The 21,531-nt window shown below is 51.0% G+C and overlaps 1 protein-coding gene across 5 annotated transcripts in view; it reads right to left on the bottom strand.

Annotated features, from left to right (window-relative positions):
- Window positions 1-18,773, bottom strand: part of Camk2a (calcium/calmodulin dependent protein kinase II alpha) — a 62,892-nt gene extending 44,119 nt beyond the window's left edge. For 4 of the 5 annotated variants that reach the window (XM_051163368.1, XM_051163369.1, XM_051163370.1 and 1 more), the window contains exons 1-2: window positions 18,548-18,772; window positions 715-809 (exon numbers count right to left, since the gene is read on the bottom strand). In XM_051163368.1, coding sequence (XP_051019325.1) covers window positions 715-809; window positions 18,548-18,609 — 157 coding nt within the window. In that variant the 5' untranslated portion in view covers window positions 18,610-18,772. Of the gene's footprint in view, window positions 1-714; window positions 810-18,547 lie in introns of all 5 variants that reach the window. The other variant, XM_051163367.1, reaches the window with a different exon arrangement.
- Between the last annotated feature and the right edge of the window lie 2,758 nt (window positions 18,774-21,531).

Here is a 21,531-nt window from a genome sequence, read left to right as displayed (position 1 = left end):
ATGAGGTGAGCCAGGGAAAGGCCACATGGAAATTAAAAACAGTAGAAAGAAAAAAATGGAGACTGAAGAGCGGGCAACGGAATTGCACTGAGGATGTGACCCTGAGTGGAGACCTGGAAGGAGAGAAAGGGCTGTTCACAAAAGGAGCTGTAGCAGGGCATGATGGTATATGCCTTTAATCCCAGCACTTGAGGGCCAAAGGCTGGTGTATCAATGTGTGCTCGAGGCCAGCCTGGTCTACATAGTGAATCCAGGACAGCGAAGGCTGCACAAAGAAACCCTGTCTTGAAAAACAAAAAAACCAAACCAAACCAAACCAACAACAACAAAAAAAAAACCCATAAAAGGAGCCTGGTTAAACACTCAGGTAGAGATGCAGCAAAGGCAGAGGTTGGGAGGCAAGCTATGAAGGGCATGGCAGAGGAGCAGGGAGAGGGAGTACTCCTAAATGCAGTGCCTTAGACCACTCAGCCACGCTACCTCCCCAAGAGAGTACTCCTAAGGGCTTGACCCATCTGGAAGATGCTGTAACCTCTAGCCTAGATTCCCCGAGGAAGGAAAATGAAAGGTTTATTCTCATCACACTCTCAGAAGGAAGAGCCTCTTAGCCTGTCAACAGTGTCTCCCTGGGGTCAAGCTTGAGGTTCCGGTCTAGGACTAGACCTATCCATGGCAGAGTAAAAGCTGGCAGTGGGCAGGCCCTGCAGAACCTACCTCTGGCTGAGAGCTTCTTGGTGTTGATGATCTTAGCAGCATATTCTTGACCAGCCAGCACCTTCACACACCTGCGCACCACGGAGAATGCTCCCCTGGAGGACAGAGAACAAGGTGACATGGTGAGGGGCTGAGAGTTGTGTCCCCAGGCTATCAAGAGCGCCCACGGCTGTACCATACAGGAAGAGAGCCCTTCATTGGAGCCACTTATGTCACAAGGGCTGCTGGGCCTGGCTCAGGGCAGCATGGGTTAGGAAGATCCAGAGAGGGGCCCAGATCCTTAACTTCATGCAAGATGAGCCTTCTGGGTCTATAAAAGTTAGGTCACCAAGTTATAAAACGTTAGAAGCCTGCAGTGAGAGCTACAGAATCTAGGTCTCTGAGGCTCTTTAAAGCTTTGTTCTTGGAACAAGCAATATGTCACATAGCTCCAAGTTCAAAGGAGGTAAATGTGTAGACCCTGAAAAGTCCTGCCTCCACTCCTAGGCCCCAGGCTGTGAAGTGTCCTTTCCACCATGGCTTCTGTGACTAGGACTTAGAGCCTGTCCTTGCAGACCCTCCCCTCACACACAGCACCAGGTAGGTATACTATTCTGTTTTCTCCTTTTTTTCTTTCTTTTTTGTTTGTTTGTTTTGTTTTTTGTTTTTGTTTTTTCAAGACAAAGTTTCTCTGTGTAACAGCTCTAGCTGTCCTGGAATTTGCTCTATAGACCAGCCTGGCCTCAAATTCATAGAGATCCACCTGCCTCTGCCTCCCAAGTGCTGGGATTAAAGGCATGCTCCACCACCATCCAGCTTTTTTAATTTTTGGTTCTGTTTTCTCCTTTCTGTAGTTAACTTTTTTTTTTTTTTTTTTTTTTTTTTTCTGCTTTGAGGCAGGGTCTGACTATGTAGCTCGGGCTGACCTGGAACTCATTATGTTAGTCTGGCCTAGAACTGAGATCCACCTGCCTCTTCCTCCCAAGTGCAGGAATTAAAGGCATGTGCCACCACACTCAGTGCAGTTAATATATTTCAAAGGCCCTACTTCATAAAAGGCTCTTCATTACATAGCACATAATTATATGGTGACCTGGCCAGTTTCCCCATTGAGGTCCTCTATTGGTAGGCAAGTCGGTTAGGTTCAATCTCTATTAGAAACAACTTCCCAATGACCTTGTATGTGTGCATTAGAATTGCATTGATCCTAGCACCCTGGAGACAGAGACAAGCAGACCTCTCTGTGAGTTCAAGGCCAGCCTGATATACCTAATGTGTTCCAGGACAGCCAAAACCCAAAACCAAACAACAACAACAGCAGCAACAAAGAATCGCATTTCCTGTATGTGGCTGAGTCCCTCGAATAAGCCCCATGCTCTAATGCTGTTTTGGTCACAGAGGGCAGGTGGTGTTCATCAGTTTTGATTGACGATGAAGTTGCATGAACTTGTTTTCCCACCAGCATATGTTATGGGTTGAATCTGAAATGTCCCCGTAGACCTTTGTTTTGAACAACCTTGTTCCTTGGCTGCTGGCACTATTTGGGGGAGGCTGTGGGGCTTTAGGAAGTGAGGTGTGGTTAGCAGAAGTGGAGCTCCAGAGCCCAGCCTTTGAGGGTTACCTCTAGCTCTGTATGCTTGGTGATCTCTGCTTCTTGCTCCGTTATGGTGTAAACAGACTATCAAGTGCTGCTCCTTCTATGAACTAAGCTGCTCTGCCGCACCTGCCTCGCCGCAAAGCACTGGACCTTCTGAAGCTGTGAGCCAAAGTAAATCCTGTCTCCCTGAAGTTGCTTCGGTTGGGCAATTTTAACAAGGCACACAAAAATATCACCAAAGTGGGTGTGGTGGCCCACGCCTGTCATCTCAGCATTCTGGGAGGCAGAGGCAGGAGGATCACTGTGAGTTCGAGGCCAGCCTGGTCTAAAGAGCGAGTCCAGGACAGCCAAGGCTACACAGAGAAACCCTGTCTTAAAAAACCAAAAACCAAAACAAAACAAAACAAAAAAAAAACAAAAACAAAAAAACAAAAAAACAAAAAAACTCAAAAAATAACCTCCCCCAAATCACTAATATACTGTGTATACTGTATTATTCCATCATATTTATACATACATATATATGTATATATGGAATATATATGGAGACTAATTTCTCTGCCCCTTTCAAGATATATATGAAAAAATAATACTGTATTATTCCGTGTGTGTGTGTGTGTGTGTGTGTGTGTGTGTGTGTATGGAGACCAGTTTTCTCTGCTCTTGTAAATATGAGATATATATGTGTACATGTGTATGTGTATATATATATATGTATGAAATAATTCCACGGTGTGTTGACAATTGAGCTTTTTTCACATTTGCAAATAAGTTGGGTAGGAAATAGCGATTTGATACCAATTCAGTTTTGTACGTACATGTGCGGCACATGCACATGAGTGTGCCGATGCATGTGCTCATGGAGACCAGAGCCGGATGTCAGATGTCTTCCTCTGTGACACTCGGCCTTGTTGCCTTGAGACACAGTTTCTCACTGAACTGGAAGCTGGCCATTTCAGCTAAGCTGGCTCTTTATGTGGGTGCTGGATGTTGGAACTTGGGTCCTTCCGCTTGCAAAATAAGCGCTGTCTTACCCAACAAGTCATATCCCCAGTCCCGTTGCTGCATTTGGTTTTATTTATTTATTTATTATGTATATAGTGCTCTGCCTGCAGGCCAGAAGAGGGCATTAGATCACATTATAGATGGTTGTGAGCCACCATGTAGTTCCTGGGAACTGAACTCAGGACCTCTGGAAGAGCAGACAGTGCTCTTAACCTCTGAGCCATCTCCTCAGCCATGCATTTGGTTTTAGGAACAAAGTTGAACATCTTTTTAACGTGCTTTTAGCAGCTCCTGGAATTTTACCCTTGAAGTGTCAGGGACTACAAGAGTCCTGGGGATGAGAGCTGTGAGGCTCAGAGCTCACGAGCACAGCACGACTGTTGTCATGTGGAATGGGGCACAGTTCAGTTTTTCAAGGAAAATGTTTTCCTTTGAATTTGGATATTGACCAAAAAAATTTCCTTGTTTTTAAGTGTTGGCTTCTTATTTCCAAAGAATGTGAGCATAGACCCAAAGAAAAGTAGTCTGAGGGCCAGACCTGACCTTGACCTGCCATTTCGCTCTTCTCCTCCAAGGCCATCTTGTCAGCTCTGCATATCACACAAGAGGCTTCCGAGGGGCATGGTGTCACAGTCGTTACTGTCCCCACACCAATGACCAGAAGAGAGAGCCTGGCCAGTCTTCCCAGATGGTAGTGTGCCATTATATTATGAATCATCCAGACATAGTGCAAAACCATAGTTCAGAGGCCACGTGTGTGGAGTGAGTGTGAGATACTGAACTCCAGGGGGCAGCCATATATGTAGATCGCTCAAGTTCATACTGCAGATTACAAGCAGAGATGCACCTAAGGCCTCAAATATTTGCACTTGAGTCTTTTTTTAAAGGATTTATTTATTTATTTATTTATTTATTTATTTATTTATTATGTATACAATGTTATTCCTGCATGTAAGCCTGCAGGCCAGAAGAGAGCAGCAGATCTCATAATAGATGATTGTGAGCCACCATGTGGTTGCTGGGAATTGAACTCAGGACCTTTGGAAGAGCAGCCAGTCCTCTTAACCACTGAGCCATCTCTCCAGCCCCCACTTCAAAGTTTTTGTTTTTTTTTTTTAACATTCACACCGAGTAGCCCTCCAACCTCCTGCTGCTGACCACGCTCAGTTCCCAAACGGCCTCCAAACTTCTTATCCCCTCACCTAGGACGATCGGCAGGCCCAAGCCACAAGACACTTGGATGATTCCTGTGAACCAACCCTAGTATCTGGAAAGCCAGGCCAGGGTCTCTCTTCTTGCCATTAGCTTATGAAATAGGAGCAATTGGTGATGGAACCCCAAGGAAGCTTTCTGTCTGGCATAGACTGACACACTCTAGCTGGCTCAACACAGGGCAGCAAGAAGTAAGTGGCTGGGGAAATGACAGAGAAAGGCAAGGAAGAAAGGGATGGCCAGAATCACGTATACACTGAAGGCCTCACATAATAATAGGCCATCCCAGGGCTGTCAAGTTCCTCCTGTTCTTTACCAATAAGAAAGCAGAGAGACCCAGCCACCTCCTTGGGACACTGCCTCTGCTACAGGGTCTCCACCATGCTCCATGAAGCCCCTGTGCACCTTCTATTAGTCACCCCCACAATACCAAATAAAGGCAGCCTCTTTTATACCAACCAGTCCTCCTGCTGCCTGTACCTCCATCCGTTACGATGCTATCCAGAGTTAGGGCAGATCTACAGGTTAAGGGCTCCTATCCACAACAGCATATGCCCTCACTTCGGGCAAGTGTAAGCCAGCCAGGTTGCCCGTACTCCTGTATGACTTTGCTAACAGTGGGGAGTTTTTACTGCTCCTCTCAAATTGGAGAAACTTCTATGATGGCTTACAGAACTCAGGGAAAACGCGCTTGCTAGCTTGTTATGTAACATAAGACGTGGTGAGGAATACAGATGAGCATCTGGATAAAGAGGAACAGAGGCCAAAGCCTGGGACATTTGAGCACAGGAGCTCTACCCCTCTGGAGTGGAGATGTGCCACTCTGCTGCCATGTGCATGTGTTCAGCCTCCCGGAAGGTGTCCGGACCCCGTGCGTGTAGAGTCTTTGTGGTGACTTCATCATGTACCTGTGATCGATCCCTAACTTGATTTCCAGCCCTCTCATCTCCACCGGGAAAGAAGAATCAGGCACACAGAAACCCGCAAATGAGTCACCTCGTGAGAAGCAAAGATGTGTCGGGCGTGGTGGCGCACCCCTTTAATCCCAGCACTTGGGAGGCAGAGGCAGGTGGATCGTTGTGAGTTCGAGGCCAGCCTGGTCTACAAAGGGAGTCCAGGACAGCCAAGGCTATACAGGGAAACCTTGTCTCGGGGTGGGGGGGGTGGGGGGGGTAGAAGAACCCAAGATGTATCACTTGGAAATCCCAAAGGAGCTAAGAGTTTTGTGTTGGGAACTGGGGTCAAAGATCAAACATGAGAACAAGAACAGCAAATGTGCTGTAGTCATCCCTATTAATCTGGAAATTGCAAGAATTTTAGCAGCCATGCACCAAAAGCCAGCTAACAAGAATAAATGTGTATTGTAAGTTATCTGTCTTAGGATCTCTTGGGGGCTGCTTATCCTCTTTCTTGTCTCTCCCACCCAACTAGTGAGTTCCTGTGCTTAGCACTTGGTACCCAACAGGCAGCATCTAGCACTTGGTACCCAGTGTCAAGAACCAGTAACTAGCACCTCCATAAGCAGAGCTGGCAAGACGAGACAGTGATTTCAGACAAGAGTGAGGAACAGAAATGAGGCCAGAAGGAAGATTTCAGTCAGGAACACTGAGGACAGAAATAGACACTTGAAGACAAGGAGACATCCATCTTACCTAGGCAGAGGAAAGGGCTTGAAAGCCATTATCAGGTTCCTGACCAGCTGGAGACCTTGATTCCCATGAGGCCTTAAAGGGAAGTGTTTCAGTGACCTCATCTGGGAAGGGTTCTGAGCTGCCTAGAACTGGCAGAGCCTCAGCTTGTCTACCAGTACCTGGCCCATGCTGGGTTCATAGCTAGACTTCCATTAGTGTGAGTCAGGGATATGCAAACAATTGCAAAGTTACAACACACACACACACACACACACACACACACACACACATACACACACACACGCCAAAAACCAAACAAAAACCTCATAAGACTTTAGACCAGTGGCTGCCACAGTATTGACTAGGGAAATCTTTAAAAATATAGATTCCATGGATGGATGTGAAACACATCTGTAATACCAGCACTCCAGAGGCTGAGGCAGGAGGACCATACACTTGAGGCCAGCCTGGGTTACATATACAGTGTGACCCTATCAAAAGTGGAGGGGGAACTTGGGGCTGTACTCAGGTGACAGCATACTCCTATCATCCCCCTTTAATCCCAGTATTTGGTGAGTAGAAGGGGAAAAATCAAGAACTCAAAGTCATTCTCAGCTACAGAGTTTGAGGCCAGCCTGGGATACATGAGAGCCTGTATCAAGCATCTGAAACACATACACACACACACACACACACACACACACACACACACACACACAGAGACAGAGACAGAGACAGACAAAGAGAGAGATAGAAAGACAGAGAGACAGAGAGAGACAGGGAGAGAGTGAGACAGATAAGGAGAGAAAGAGAGTCAGAGAGACAGACAGACAGATATTTTAGCTCCCTCTCCTCTGCAGGCAGTCTTTCCTGTCCTATTATTTTCCCCACCTCCTGGAATCAGCACTGATGGGGCTACCGAACCGGCTTTGTGTAGTCAGCTTCACCAAACCCAAGGAGCCAGGGCCTCAGAGCCACATCTGCTGAACAAGACAGGCCACCCTCACTGAACAAGAACAGCACAACTTTCCTATGAGGCAGGGGTTAATACAAAAGGATGTTGAGAGCCCCCAGGGGCATCCTGAACATGTTGCCCATGGGCAGAGGGGCACAGCCTTCCTCTGCTACTGAGAGGAGGAACCTACCCCCAGGATACTGGTACCATCAAGCCTGGGTCCTGCTAGACTCCTCTTGATCCCACAGCAAACCGAAGAAATAGGAATTATGATCCCCATTTCACAGATCTGGAAATTGCAGCCCCAAGTGAGAACGACTATTTCTGAGGTGACAGTGAAGGAAAGTCAGGTCACTTGAGCCTTTCCTCCCGGCTGCGCTGACGGCTGGCCAGTAGAGCCTTCAAGAACTTTTTGCTCTCGGAGGTCCCGTCCTAGTTGGCCCCTAACTGACCGTGTGACTCTGAACTTAGCTTCTGATCTTCTTTCTCCCCTTAAGAGGGCAGTGGCAGCACTGCTCTGCGTGCGCTAGGAGGTGAGGTGACATGGTGGGCACAGAGCTCGTGGCTCAGGACTGGCATTGCAGAACAGGACAGAGTGAAGGATGAAAGGGGCCTGTTGAGGTGGCAGAGGCCTGAGCGAGGCAGCCCCTTCTCTCTCTTCAGCCTTGGGGTCACATCTACACAGAGGAAGGCTCTCTTCCTGTCATGGTGGGGATCCGACAAACAGGCTTAGACGAGAGTCAGGGAGCCAAACTGAGAGTGAGGCAGCCAGCCTGCTGCTCTCACTTCTGCCTCTTTCATCTTCTGTTTAGAAAAAGCATGTGTGTTCATTCTTGTCCGGCATGAGCAAGTGACGCAACCCAGAAGCCTTGGCAAACGGAGGAGCCAGCCCACTCCTCCCAGGGCTCTGAGCTCAGCAGGAGGCTAGCAGGTGGGTAGGCAGGCCAGCGCCTGGCAAGGGGAACTCAGGCAGAGCAGGAGCAGCTCAAGGAGGCCAAGATGGAGACAGCGGAGGGAAGAAGTGGCCCCATGAAAAGGAAAGAAAGGATGCTGGGGAAGGGGAATTTTTTGAGAATACCTGTGAAATACCTGGGCTCCTGGTGGGGGAGGCGTTTCTTAAGCCCAAAGACAAGGGTGGGCAGTGCTCCTGGGTGCAGAGGGGGAGGGTAGACAGTGCTCCTGGGTGCAGAGGGAGAGGGTAGACAGTGCTCCTGGGTGCAGAGGGAGAGGGTAGACAGTGCTCCTGGGTGCAGAGGGAGAGGGTAGACAGTGCTCCTGGGTGCAGAGGGGGAGGGTAGACAGTGTTCCTGGGTGCAGAGGGGAAGGGTAGACAGTACTCCTGGGTGCAGAGGGGGAGGGTAGACAGTGCTCCTGGGTGCAGAGGGAAGAAAAGGCAAAGGAGCAAAAATGGGGCATGGCCCCCAGGTACAAGGGGGCAAACATCTGGACACTGGTAGCTTTAGTCCTTGGCTCTAGCTGAGTCTGTGATGCCATGAGATATTAGGGATGACCCAGCACAGGTGTGTCACCCTCAGGATTTATCCATGTGACCAAAAGAGTTAGGTGGGGAGAGGTATGTGTGTAAGATAAAAACAGCAGGCACCGGAGGGTCTCAGCTATTCTGGGAGAACTTAGACAGGGGTGGGCTCCAGGGCCTTCAGTTTCACTGCAACATAAGGCTGAGGAAAGGTCAAGACTCTGTGGCACAGAGACCCAAACACTTCAGTGTTGTATGCTGGTCGATGGCTTCTGCTGTCGGGTTGGCAAGCAAGAGCAATCCAGCACGAGTTCAAATCACCAGCATCGTTCAGCCCCCTTCCCAAGCAAGTGATGTCATCTTAGTTTGTCTGTCTCCTCCCCCATAAGATTCGGACAATAGAGTCCCCACCCTGAGCAGTGGCTTCAAGGATTCAATGCGATAATGAGGCAGGCAATCTGTTCAGCAGAGTCCCCGGAGTATAGTAAGTGCTCAAGAAAAGACGCCTTGTATGGGCATCACTACGTGCACGAGGATGAAAACAGCTAGGCTCATCGGAAGCAAAATGGACCCTGTCTGCTGAGCTTAGGGGAAAGGAAGGGGACCTGACAAGGAGGGAAGGGGGCCTCCCCCCTCACCAGGGCTGAGCAGTCTCTTTTGGGTGTATAAACCAGGAGCGAATATGAGCGGGCAGAGAGGCCCCACCCAGTATCAGGCAGACAGCAGGAGGACAGAGCAAAGTGGGTTTACTGTGGCGAATCTGGGACCGTGCTAATGGGCTGTGAAGAGCAACTCTGCGCTGGGGAATTGTTTTCTGGCTGACTATCAGAGCTGGTGTCCTGGTGTCCTGGGTGTGGCTGACTGCCAGCCACAGGTGGCCATAATCATTTCTGGCCTAGAACCCCCCCTTCGAAGAGTTGCCATGGCAGCTGGGGGCAGCAGCTCCTGCGGCGCTAGATGGGAAATAGAGAAGACCAGAATATTCTCCTAGCTTGGTTTTACAAGCTGGCTTATCTGCATGGGCCTTGGTTTCCTTATGTGAAAGAGGGGAATAACAAATTCTAGCCCTACTTCCTCCTGGACTCCTCAACATCAGTTATTTTACCTTCCTCCAGAGCCTCTCAGGGGCTCAGCAGAAAGGAACAATTCTGCGTGGGGATTTTTTTTGGGGGGGACGGCCTATTTATGAGCTTGCCCTGCACTCTGCACCCTCGGGGTCTGATCGTCTGGGATGCTTATAGTCCTCTGGGACTTCCCTTCACTGACTGCTTTCATAAATACCCTCCCTGCCCCCCCCCCACCAACCCCCTTGACACAGCAAAGCAACCATCCTCTCAATTCAGCAGCCTGGCTGCCCCATTCTCTCTTCCTTCATGCTGCCAAACTTCCAGAACAAATGTCCGACATCCGCTGCCTCCTCTTCCCACCTCCTACACTCCGGGAACCCACCGCAATCTGGTCGCCGCCCCCAAGGCTCCATGGAAGAACCGCGTATGCCAGGCTCGCCCACCCAGTGCCTCCCCTTCCCCCAGCCCTGGCAGCACCCCTTGGGCCTAATCTACCTCACCAGCCCCAACCTATGGGTATTTGGAACCCAGAAAGCATGACACCATGGTTCACCTTCAATGGCAGTGCTAATTCAGCCTGCCTGTTGCCCACCAACTGCCACTCCCTGTTCTGTTCTCTCTGTCCTCTTGTCACTTCCTCCTCCAGCCTTGGGCCAGGGCTATTAGCTCGGGCCTCCAGGAAGGCTCTAGGCTTTGATGAAGCCACTTACAGTGTCATTAAAATGACCCTGTGTCTATAGGACGCTCTGGGGGAAAGGCTGCGCATTTCTTCTTCAACTTCACAAAGGATCCTGTGACTCCCCCAAAGGGTTTAATCATTCTAGCCATTACATCCAGAGATCTACACACATGGGCTCCTCTGGCTTTCAGAATTCTAGTCCTTTCCTCTGAGCTATTCATTCTCCTGCTTGGATGCTAGCTACATGGCAGGTGTTTCCCAACCAGTCTCTCCTCAACCCCACCCCCCACCCCGCCTCTGTTAAGACCTGTGAACCTTCTACCTCTCTGAGCCCAGTGGAAGTGATCGCAGAAGGTTCCTGGCCTAGTTACAGCTATGTGCGATAGGATTCAAACCTGGTCCTATTGTTGTCCTCAGTAACTTAGCCCAGGCAAGCTGACCTGACTGCCCAGGATGTGGAACTCAGAGAAGATATGGTTAAAACATCTACAGGAGGGCAAAGAGCTAAGACTGGCTGCCAGGGTGGTATCACCTGTTAGACTACAGTGTGGGACCCCTCTGGCTATGCGGGGAGCTGGCATATCCGGTGTATCTTATCACAAAGGTCAACAGGTAAAGAAACTGAGGCAGAGAAAACTTGGACCAGGCCTTCTGGCTCAGCCCATTGACACTGTCGGGGTGGGAGAGAGCCCTGACTTTGGATCCACAGCTGTGCTTTACGTCTGTGAGAAATGGGCAAGAATCCATGTGTTAGAAAAAGTGAGCGACGTACAGGGAGTGTGGCCACAGCTTACACAAGCATCCTCCAGTTCTCAAGAGCATAAAAAAGCTGTGGCCAGGAGAGTCCATGTGGAAGCAAAGGGGAAATTTGACACAAGGCATTTTTACAGCTCCCAGCCCTGTGCAAACTTAAGCATGTCTTTCCCATCAGTGAAACCAACAGTCGATAGTTATGCACAGTACCCTCTCTTTTTCTTTTTGTTCTTTTCAGGAAGCGGTATTCTTTCTTAATAATAAGCAAGCAAAACTGGGCTATGCCAGTTCCAGACAGCAAGCTAATGAGAAGGAAACAGGGCTGGGTCCAGGATGCCCTCTGCTTCATGTGCCCCTCCCTTCCTGTCTCCACAGAACCTCCATGAGCAGATGGCCACATGCCACTGCATAATATAGCCAGAACACCCTAGGACCTGCTGCCAAAACTTCGCCTCGATCCTCCTGTCCCCGGTGGTGCACCACCCACTCCCAGGCTCCAGAAGATACTGTGGGGACGAGCTGTCCTGCACCCCCACTCCCCCTCCCCCAGCTCCACCGCCAACCCAGCAGAAGTCTCTTGGAGGACACAGAAGGCCTCAGAACCAGAAGATTGTGTTTGGTGAAGAGAACATTGAATCAACAGAAGTTTCAACAGATTCCCTGTTTTGGTTGCACATGCCTTTTCTTGAATGGGTTACAAAAAAGAAAAGATGGCGGTGGGGGTGGGGGAGGGGTGGGGGGCGGAGCAGAATACACTCAATGCCTAGGGCCAGAGCCAGAATAGGACAAAAACCAGAGACAGGCAAAAAGGTTTCTTTGTTCACCTCTTCTTCTCACCTGGCCTGTCCCATCCGTGGTGCACATCCCAGAGGCTTGCCCCAGCGTCAGAGATGCTCTGGAGGCGGAGGGGCATGCCCTGGGGGTAAGACAAGTCACTAAACAGAGGCCATAGTGCCCTGTTCATAGAGCAACAGCATTGGGGTCCTGGGTTATTCTCAATGACATGGAGAGTATCCCAGTCCCTCGCTGTCCCCCCCCCCCAAATCATTCGTACAAGCATGTTGCTAGGTGAGGGCAGGACAGGTGGTTAGGAGGATGCTAATGAGGCCAAGGGCTGTGTACAGGAGCTTGCCTATCTGCCACCTTAGTGCCATCTCCAGAGGTGCTGGCAACAGGAACGGTTCTGTTCCTTGGACAGTTCCCTCGGGTGTTGAGGTTTAAGCCTGACTCTCTTGTTCTGTACATCCAGACGCTCTGTCCCCTGTGCTCCTTTGTCACTGTCAAGCCCCAAAGAAAGCTCTGATTTGGCTTTCAGACCTCCACCACCCTTCTGGCCCTCCTCTTCTACAGGCACAGTCTTTCACAGTTCCTCCTAGGACTTAGCATCTAGTAGTTGGGGCGGGGGGGGGGGGGGGTGAGGCTCGGCTCTGCAAACCAGAGAAGGGTGGGACCTGAGTGCCCCCTGAGGAGGATGTGTACCACTAACACAGCTCAGAGGCTTTGTCTGAGCTGCACTGTGATTGGGAACATTCTCACCCCCTCTTCCCTGTAGAGAGGTCTCTCATTCAGTGATACGTCCTCAGGGCAGTCCTCGATAATACTTCCGCCCCTGACTAACAGAGTCTCAAGTCTCATTGACCCCTGTCTGTGCTCCTAGCTCTTATTCAGCTGCATTTTAAGGACTGGAGGATGGAGTAAGCACGCCGTTGTTGTTGTTGTTGTTGTTATTTCGTATTTTGAGACAAGGTCTCACTGTGCAGCCTTAGCTAATCCGGAACTCATTATGTAAATTGAGATGGGCTCAAACGTATATAGATCCACCTGCCTCTGTCTTCCAAGTGCTGGGATTACAGGAATAGGCCACCCTGGCCAGCACCCAGGGGCAACTCTCAGTTCAGAAGACAGCTGGCTCTGGCTTGGTACAAGATTGTGGATCCCATGAGGGCAGAGACCACATAAGTACTGCACGTGATTGGGAGCAGAGAAATGCATGTGGAAACAGCCATAAGGGTCTCAGATAAAGTCCCCCCTTAGATGACCCCAAGGTACCGAGGCCCTAAACATTCTATGACTCAATACATCTCAGGGGCTGTACAGCACTGCCTGATAGGATGTGAAGGCATGGACCCTGAGGATCGAGAGTGCCAGGTTTGGGGCTCAGCAGGGTGGGTGGCACTTGGTTTGTCTGGTAGTTCTTGGAAGTGTTTATAAAAGGACAGGCCTTGGGCAGTGTGCATTCAGGAACTGTGAACTGGAGCAGAGGGTTTGCCCAGGGACAGGAAATGGGAGAGAAGGAAATAAAAGACCAGGGAAATGGAGAGAGGCATGTGATGAGACAGGGTCCAGAAGTCCAGCCAGCCCCATCTTGATTCCCTGTGCTAGAAGTGGATTCATACTACACGTCCTGTGCCATCGTGTGTGTGTGTGTGTGTGTGTGTGTGTGTGAGACGCATGCACCAGAGGGCTCCCCTCACAGTACATGGAGGGCTGCAGTTCCAGGCTGCAGGGGATGCTGACAGCAGTGTCACTGTGCTTTGGAGGGAGGCAGGAGGAAGGGAGGAGGCTTAGAGAGTGTCAGTGTGTCTCAGCCTGTGTGGGGGCGCCTGTGTGGGGGTGGAGGGCTGCGGCATGCACCAGAACATGTGCCTGCTTGCTTCTCTGATGATGCAGAGAAGCCAGGAGACGCTGTCCCTTCCCTCCTTGCACTTCTCTCTGCCATCCAGGTCCTGTCTGTCTCCCCGTTTCCTGTCTTTTGGCCTCTGGTCCCTGGATACTGTTGCCTTTCTGTGTAGCCTTGGGCAAACCACTGCCCTCTGTGAGGTGTCTACATCTATGCAGTGCATGGATAGTCTCCACAGCCCATCCAGTGCCCGGAGCACAGGGTCTGCGGTTTTCCTCCTAGCCCTCCACTGAGGAAGGCCACAGAGGCAGCCTCTCAGACATCTCCAGAGATAGGACCCCCATTTTTACTGACCATAAAGTTGAGTCACACAAAGAACAAGCGGCTCATCCGAGGTAGCCCAACTCAAAGCAGAACTGTGGACAGGAAATGAACATCAACTCAATCGTTCCACTCACCGGCCCCCTGCCACCACCACGAAGACCACTGCCCGGGGTCAAGGGCAAGAGGAAAGCTGTTCCACAGATACAACACTAGATGGCGCCTTGTTCAGCAACCTCCCGTGGACCAGGTCACAGTCCCTTGAGCTTTCTTGCCACCTCCTGTAGCCCAAGTCTGCTCATCTGTGAAATGGATGGGTAAGCCCTGCCCAGTTCCCTGAGTGGTAAGCTAATGGATGGAAAGGTACCGTGAGGCCCGGTGCTGCTCGTAGAAGGCTTCGATGTGAATAACCCTGACTCTAGGTGGGGCCCTGGTGCCTTAGTGTCTTCTCGCCATGACGCTACCCATCCTCCTTCCACCTCTTCATGGAAAGGCAAAGAGGTCCCAAGCACATGTCACAAAGCATTCAAGTTTGCGTCTCAAAGAAGTCTTGTGCATCCCGCATCTTGAAGCCCAGTGCAGGAGGCTGCCTCTAAGCCAGGCCACCGTCGCAGATCAGCAACACACTACACACACACACACACACACACACACACACACACACCACCTCCAGCATGGTACAGGATGAAAAGCTGTGGAGAAAGGGGTTCAGGCTCAGGGGCCAACCCCCAAGTCTCTGTCAACCTCGCGGCCACCCACACTCCCACCAGCCTCCCCTCCCCTGCCCTGCCTGAGTCAACTTCAGATCCCTGTTTCTAGAGAGAAAAGAGTGGGCTGAGCTCTCTCCTCCCTCCTCTCTCTCTCTCTTAAATAAAATTTCCTTCTGAGGCCCCTTCTGTCCAGAGCAGCAATTGTAGGTCCGCAGAGCAACTCTCGGCCTCTCTAACTTCTGCAGGTAGGGGCAGAGGAAGCCTGGGGAAGCTTAGGGAAAGCAATGGCTGGAAGAGAAATCCAATCTGACCCCTGGGGCCTGAGCTCCCCAGAGCTTCCCTTGCCCCCTCCTCCGCCCCGCCCTACCCCTACCCTCTTTATGGACTCTGGTCAGCAGAGAAGACTGAGTAGGAGGGAACACTGGCCCTCCACAGAGCTGGAGCCTGGCACTGCAGCCCACTCCAAGCAAGCATTTCCATTTCTTTCATTCCAAGGAGGGAGGAGGAGTGGGGGTCAAAAGAGGGAGCTCATCTCTGGGTCCCTAGAAACAGCTCCATCCTAACTCTATAGGGGACCTAGAATCAACTTCTTAGCTTTTCTTAATACATGCGCTTCAGTGTCAGGGAAAGAGGATGGGGAGGTCTTCAGTCCGGTAGCATCTACAAGTTCTAGAAATCCTAATCAGGGCTACCTCCAGGCAGGAGAGGAATCTCCACTTGCACCCTAGGCTCCTCAAAGACCATTGGTGACAAACCAATCTTCCCTGGGCAGGATGCTGGTGCATCTTGGAGAAACGCTAACCCTCTTCTATGCTATGGCAATCCAGGGTCCTGCCAGAGGTCAGCTAAAGTCCCCCCCCCCCCAGTCTCTTTTTAAGGCCCCTCCCAGCGAGGTAACCTGCTGGTTCTGTGGAGAGAGTTCCGGGTGGGGGGGTCTCCTTGTCTAGGTAGTCAGACAGTGTCCTAGCTAGAAGGCACAGGGTCATCAAGTAAAGGGTGAGCTCTGCAGACACACCTCTTCCTTGTCTCCCTCACGGAAGAGGAGCCCAGGGAGACCTTGGACAACATCTTCCCCAAACAGGGTTCTCCTCTAAACACATGATGAACCCTGAGAAGGCCTTGCCTCCCCTCAGGCCTGCCTCCGCCCTCAGGCCTGCCTCCCCCCTCAGGCCTGCCTCCCCCTCAGGCCTGCCCCCCTCAGGCCTGCCCCCCCTCAGGCCTGCCCCCCCTCAAGCTTGCCCCCCTCAGGCCTGCCCTTGAGGCTAACAGCCAACCTCAACAGCAATGCCCAGTATGTGTCAGACTTGAGGCTATGTCTTCACACGCCATCTATATAATCCTTACAGTCTTCTGAGTCTCCAGCTGGCAAGCCAGAAAGTGTGGCAGCCTATCCAATGTCACAGAGCTAAGGGCCACATGGGGCAGCCCCTCCCTGCCCTACCATGTGTTCGGACTAAAGCTAAGGTGCAGAGCAAAAGCCATAGGACTCTTCCTCCATAGAGTACCCTGACGTATGGCACACAGACACCCAAGACATGAAGCTGGCCCACCCCAGCCCCTTCTCCTTTGCGCAAGCATCTTCAAGCACAGGTCCATGCAGTTCCCTGAGGTCCCGCAAGCTCGGACGCTGCATGCAACGTTTTATAGGTTTGCGCATTTTTCTAGGGGCTGTCTATTTAGACTTTCATCAGATTCCTGGAGGAATAAATGACCTAAAAAAAAAAAAAGTTAAGAGCACCGATAGTTCTGGAAGGAAGAGGTCTGAAATTGATTGGATAAGGTCTGGGCACCCTCACCCCGCCTCATTTTCCTGCCATGGCCATACCACTGTTCTTTGCCCCTTAAAATTCTGCCCCTGCCCCAACACCTCTGTGGATCCAGGTAGGCAGAGGGGCTGAGAAAGACAAGTCAGCTCGCCAAGCCCAGTCCTAGTGACCCCTATCTCTTCTCAGATGGGCAGAAGAGCACTTTGTTGTCATTCTGATCCCTGGAGTCATATCTTAACTCCATTTCATTGAGCTCTGTGACGCAGTCCTGCTAGAACCAGCTTTAGTGGCCCCTGAAAGGCAGCTCCTATCTATTCAGGAAATTCTTAGGTTCCAGGCAAACACCACACATGCTCTGGAAAGAGGTCCCAGATAAAGTTTAAGAGACAGTCCTCCAGAGCAGCCCTAAAAATTGTATTCTTGTCATTTCCTTCCCCCACCCCCTCCCGCCCCCGGCAATGCAAAGACATGCAGAACAGCATGAAGTCTGTAGACAAATGTGAACACAATTTGCACGAAGGAGCTAGGGTATGTGTAGGTGTCTGGATAGTCTGAGTGAGTGTGTGTGTGTGTGTGTGTGTGTGTGTGTGTTCAGGAGCTATGCTTATACCCAGCCATAGGTCCACCTCCCACACATATGCAGACACCAGCATAAGCTCACACATTCCTACAACACCCACACACCCACACGTGCCCATGAGCTTAGGTCTCACACAGGCACACACACACACACACACACACACACACACACACACACACACCTTTCTGTACATATTCCTTAAGATACATGTGCACTTAAGAACATTCTGTCCACATTTCACATCTGTGACCTTACACACACATGTTCACTGATATTCACACATCTCTGACCTGCCACACATGTGCATACAGATGCACGTCTATGCCTTCGCTGCACCGTCACCTAAGCTGAAAGCATCCCTTGCATAACTGCACACATGCACCCTTGCAGGGCATGCTGACATTTTTAGGCTTTGCACACAGATGACACACACACATCTCTCTGTGGTTTACTTGCACCAGTGCTTCCCTTTCAGTTCACAGTGTGCCCAGTGTCAGTGCTTACACAACTCCATCTGCTCCCCCATGGAAGTCATATATAGCCTTGTCTCCATATACGCGTACCTCCGTATCTCACACTGGCACACATCTGCTCACAGGCCCCTTATCTCATGTTCCTGCTGCTAGAGCAGGAACCAAACAGGGCTGGCACAGGCACTTTTGCTCCCCCGGGACACTGTGCCAAACTGCTCTCCAAGTCCTGATCCATCCCAGGACCCCCACAAGCCCAGCTGTGAACATCTAGAAACCTCTTATATCTGTTGCCTGCTGATCCAATGGAGGGAACCTCTCTCTTCCCGGCCTCCCACCCCTTCTTTTAACATCAGAAGCGCAACATGAGGGGCAACTTTGGGGAAGGACCACAGTTTTTGAGCACAGCCACTGCCACAGTGGCATACCCCAGCATGCTGATTGTTCCTCCCCTCCTCCCAAACATCACAATTGCTTTCATGTTAACTCCTTCAATACCGAAGCCCTTGCTCCTGGTAGGTACCTGGGAAAGGGGGAGGGGATGTGCAAGGGAAAAGCTAGCCACCCTGCACAGTGTCTAAAGTCAGGTGGGAGGTGATGGACTCTCCCTGTCTCATACTGGAGGTATCTAAGTACAACTACAGAGAAGATTCCAACCAGGACCCAGCCAAGTGGGAAAATCCCTTTTAAGCCCCAAATTTCTAAGAATCTTTACATACCCAGGTGATGTATACTTGTGTGCATAAACCACCAGTCTCTTACCCCACTATCACACACACACACACACACACACACACACACACACACACACACACACACACACAGGCTGACTGGCACATAAATGTGTCAATGCCTAACTCTGGACACCCTGTGCACACACAGTGCTTCCAAAACATGCAGCGCACCTCCCTCTGCATGCATGGGAGAGCTCTAGCCACACAGGCACACGCCCCCTGCCAAAGGAGGCTGATCCCCCCCATGCCCTCCAGGATGCCCTGGGGTGTGACTCACTTTCCCAGTTCCTCAAAGAGCTGATACTCTTCTGTGAATCGGGTGCAGGTGATGGTGGCCATCCTGGCACTGGGCAGGTAGTAGAGGCTTTCGGCTGGGGACTAGGACTGGGATGCTGCTACTCTGCTCCCAGAACTAGGGGGGCCCGCTTGCCTGCCCGTGCTCCTGAGTGCAAATGGAGAACCAGCTCGACTGACGACTGACGAGCTTGGGGCTTCTGAGCAGGGCACTGTGGCTGCTCACAGCCTCGCGAGCCTTCGTCAGCATCCAGGTCCCCATGGCAACCACCTCCGAAACGCCCTGTTCCCGTTGCCCCGGTAACTGCCTCCCCAACACCTGCCTGCCTTCCACTTCAAAACCTGCTCCTGTGTTGCCCTGGCCCTATATACACAATACTGCAGGACTGTGTGGGCTCAGGAGCAAGTGGTCCCTGTTCCCACAAGGTGATATCCTGATGGGGGTGGAGAAGGAGAAGAGAACAAACTTAGTCCACAAGTGATCTTCTCTCTTCTTACCTCCCCCATCTCCAACTATAGGGCCCTCTTAACAGACGGGATGGGATTAAGTGGGGCAAAGAGGCAGTTGCTATGGTAACAGCTAGTGGGTGCCACATTCTGGGATGGTCCTTGAGAAAGACAGGATGTAGTTACCCTGGCAACTACATCTCCGCTAGAGAGACAGGTATTGCCCCGTTGCCCGGGCAACAGCTGGGTTCTAAGGTTTACAGGAGAACGATGGCTAATTCATTTCTCTCTCCTTCCTCCCCTCTGTAGTCCCTGCAATGGCTTCTCTGCTCCACCTGGGGATTGGTCTGGTTGACTTGACCTCTGCCTCTGCCTTTATTTTGCTCCTGGTCTCCTTGCTTTTTAGCCACTGTCACTCCAGATTGGGGACAAGTACAGAGCGGACCCAGGACTCTAAAGGAATGACTCTGCTTTCTCACCCCCACCTGCCACCACCACTATGCAGCTGGGCCCCTCCTGAGGCATCCTCCACAAGCTCTCCCCACCCATGCTCCCAGAGGGACCGTGCAGACTTGGTCTCCTGGGACGCATGTCCCAGTTTCTGCTCGTGCTTCATGAGACAACTATAATGAGGTGAGCAGGGCCTGGCTCACCCAGGGCTGGGCCAGTGGCATGGATGCACCCTGCCCTGGAGTCTTTTTCCCCACACTCTCTGGTCATCTTCCCTGATGACCTCACCTCTTCAGCGCATCAGCCATACTCGCAGCCACAAATCACGCCCTAAGGCGTGGAGTTTAAGATGAGTGATCTGAGTTCAAGTTCTACCTCTGACACTTACTAACTGTGTGACCCTGGGCAAGTAAATCACTAAGGAAGCTCTGAGTCCCCATCTCGTTTTCTAGAAAACAGGAAGCCACTCATCCTCTCAGAAGACTCCCATGAAGATGGAATGTAGCCTAAGGCCATAAATGGGCTCTGGCAAGTAGGCAAACCTGAAGGGTTCTCAGTCGCTATAGGGGGGCAAAGGGGGAAGTTTTAAAGTGAGTCCACGAGCACTTCCACCCGCAGTTTGGTCTTGAACACCCACCCCTCCATTAAAAAAAAATTTTTTTAAAGGTGCCTTAGCACAGTTCACAGGTGGCTATGCAGAGGCCTCATGTCAGCATTTGCCTCCAGTGAGCAAGGGGCAGGTAATAGGACCTAGAAATGCAAATTCTCTGGGTTTCCAACTTGCCCCTCAGAGTCCGTAAATCACGGTATTGCTTACCTCACTTGTGGAGACAGAGTGGCACCTTCAGATAGTCTCCAACATCAACAATTGCTTGACCCAACTGAGGCTAGGGGACTCTGGAAATCTTAGGGGGGGGGCTTTTATCCCTTTTCCTGAGAGTCAGTAGAAGACCCGGAGGAGAGTTCTTCAATTCCGCCACTTTTCTCAGGAAAGAAAAAGAAGGGGAGGTGGAGGGGAAGGAGGGAGGGAGGCAAGCCAGGGAGGAGGGGGTAATGGCTTAGCCACTAATTGCACCATTACCACCTTCAGAAAAAGGAAAAGCCACTTGGTTTTGTTTCTGCGCACAATGCGCTTCCCGCTTCTGCCGCCAACGTTGGCAATTCAGAGCTGAGCAGAGAGGCCCAGGCTCGCAGGGCCGCACAGCTGGTGGGTAGCAGGCGGGCACAGAACACCATGGCCAAGGCTAGAGGCACCAGAGGAAGGCAGGGGTGGGGAGGAACTGTACTTCCATCCTCCTGACTCAGCTCCTTTAGCCCAGTGGGTCTCTACCTTCCTGATGCTGCGACCCTTTAACACAGTTCTTCATGTTGCGTGGCCCCCGACCATAAAGTTATTTTTCGTTACTGTTTCATAACTATAATTTTGCTACTGTTATGAACCATAATGTAAATATATGTGTTTTCCAATGGTCTTAGGCGACTCCTGTAAAAGGGTTGTTCAACAATCTCCAAGCGGGTGGTGACTCACAGACTGCTGCTCTAACCTGTTCCCAGGATCCTTGGGACCACCCAGGCACTGCGCACTGCCCAGGGGAAACAGTGTCGATCAACTATCGGCGACTACATGATTTGCAGACTGTGATTTGGAATCAATGTCCTGCCTTCTCTGGACCTCTTCAAGTGCAAAATTGGGTAAATAATGTTCCTTACATGTTAAGGCTATTTTGTGGCTTAAACAAGATGAGCACAGTGGCTGATACTAGAAATCCTTTCTCCTCCTACCCCTCCCTGCACCATGGAAGCTCTCTGTGACACTGCTCTCTGAGACCTTGCTGGGGGTTAGCTCGTGTCATCTAGACATTGCCTGGTGATGGTTTTATTTGCAGTACTTCCTGCAAAAACAAATGGCAAAGACTGAAAAGGAGGTAACTGGGACCCTCACTTATTAGGGGCCAAGGGCATCATGGCAACTGCTTTAAAACCTGGAAAGCACTAAGAGGAATGTGCTGAGGCTGTAACCATGGAAATGTAACCCTGTGGACAGAAGTGGCCATCCTCTTGGACCAGTGC

The sequence above is a fragment of the Acomys russatus genome, chromosome 20 (assembly GCF_903995435.1).
Source record: "Acomys russatus chromosome 20, mAcoRus1.1, whole genome shotgun sequence".
Classification (NCBI taxonomy): Eukaryota; Metazoa; Chordata; class Mammalia; order Rodentia; family Muridae; genus Acomys; species Acomys russatus.
The sequence above is the reverse complement of the archived record's forward strand: the minus strand, read 5'-3'. Positions and strand labels throughout refer to the sequence as shown.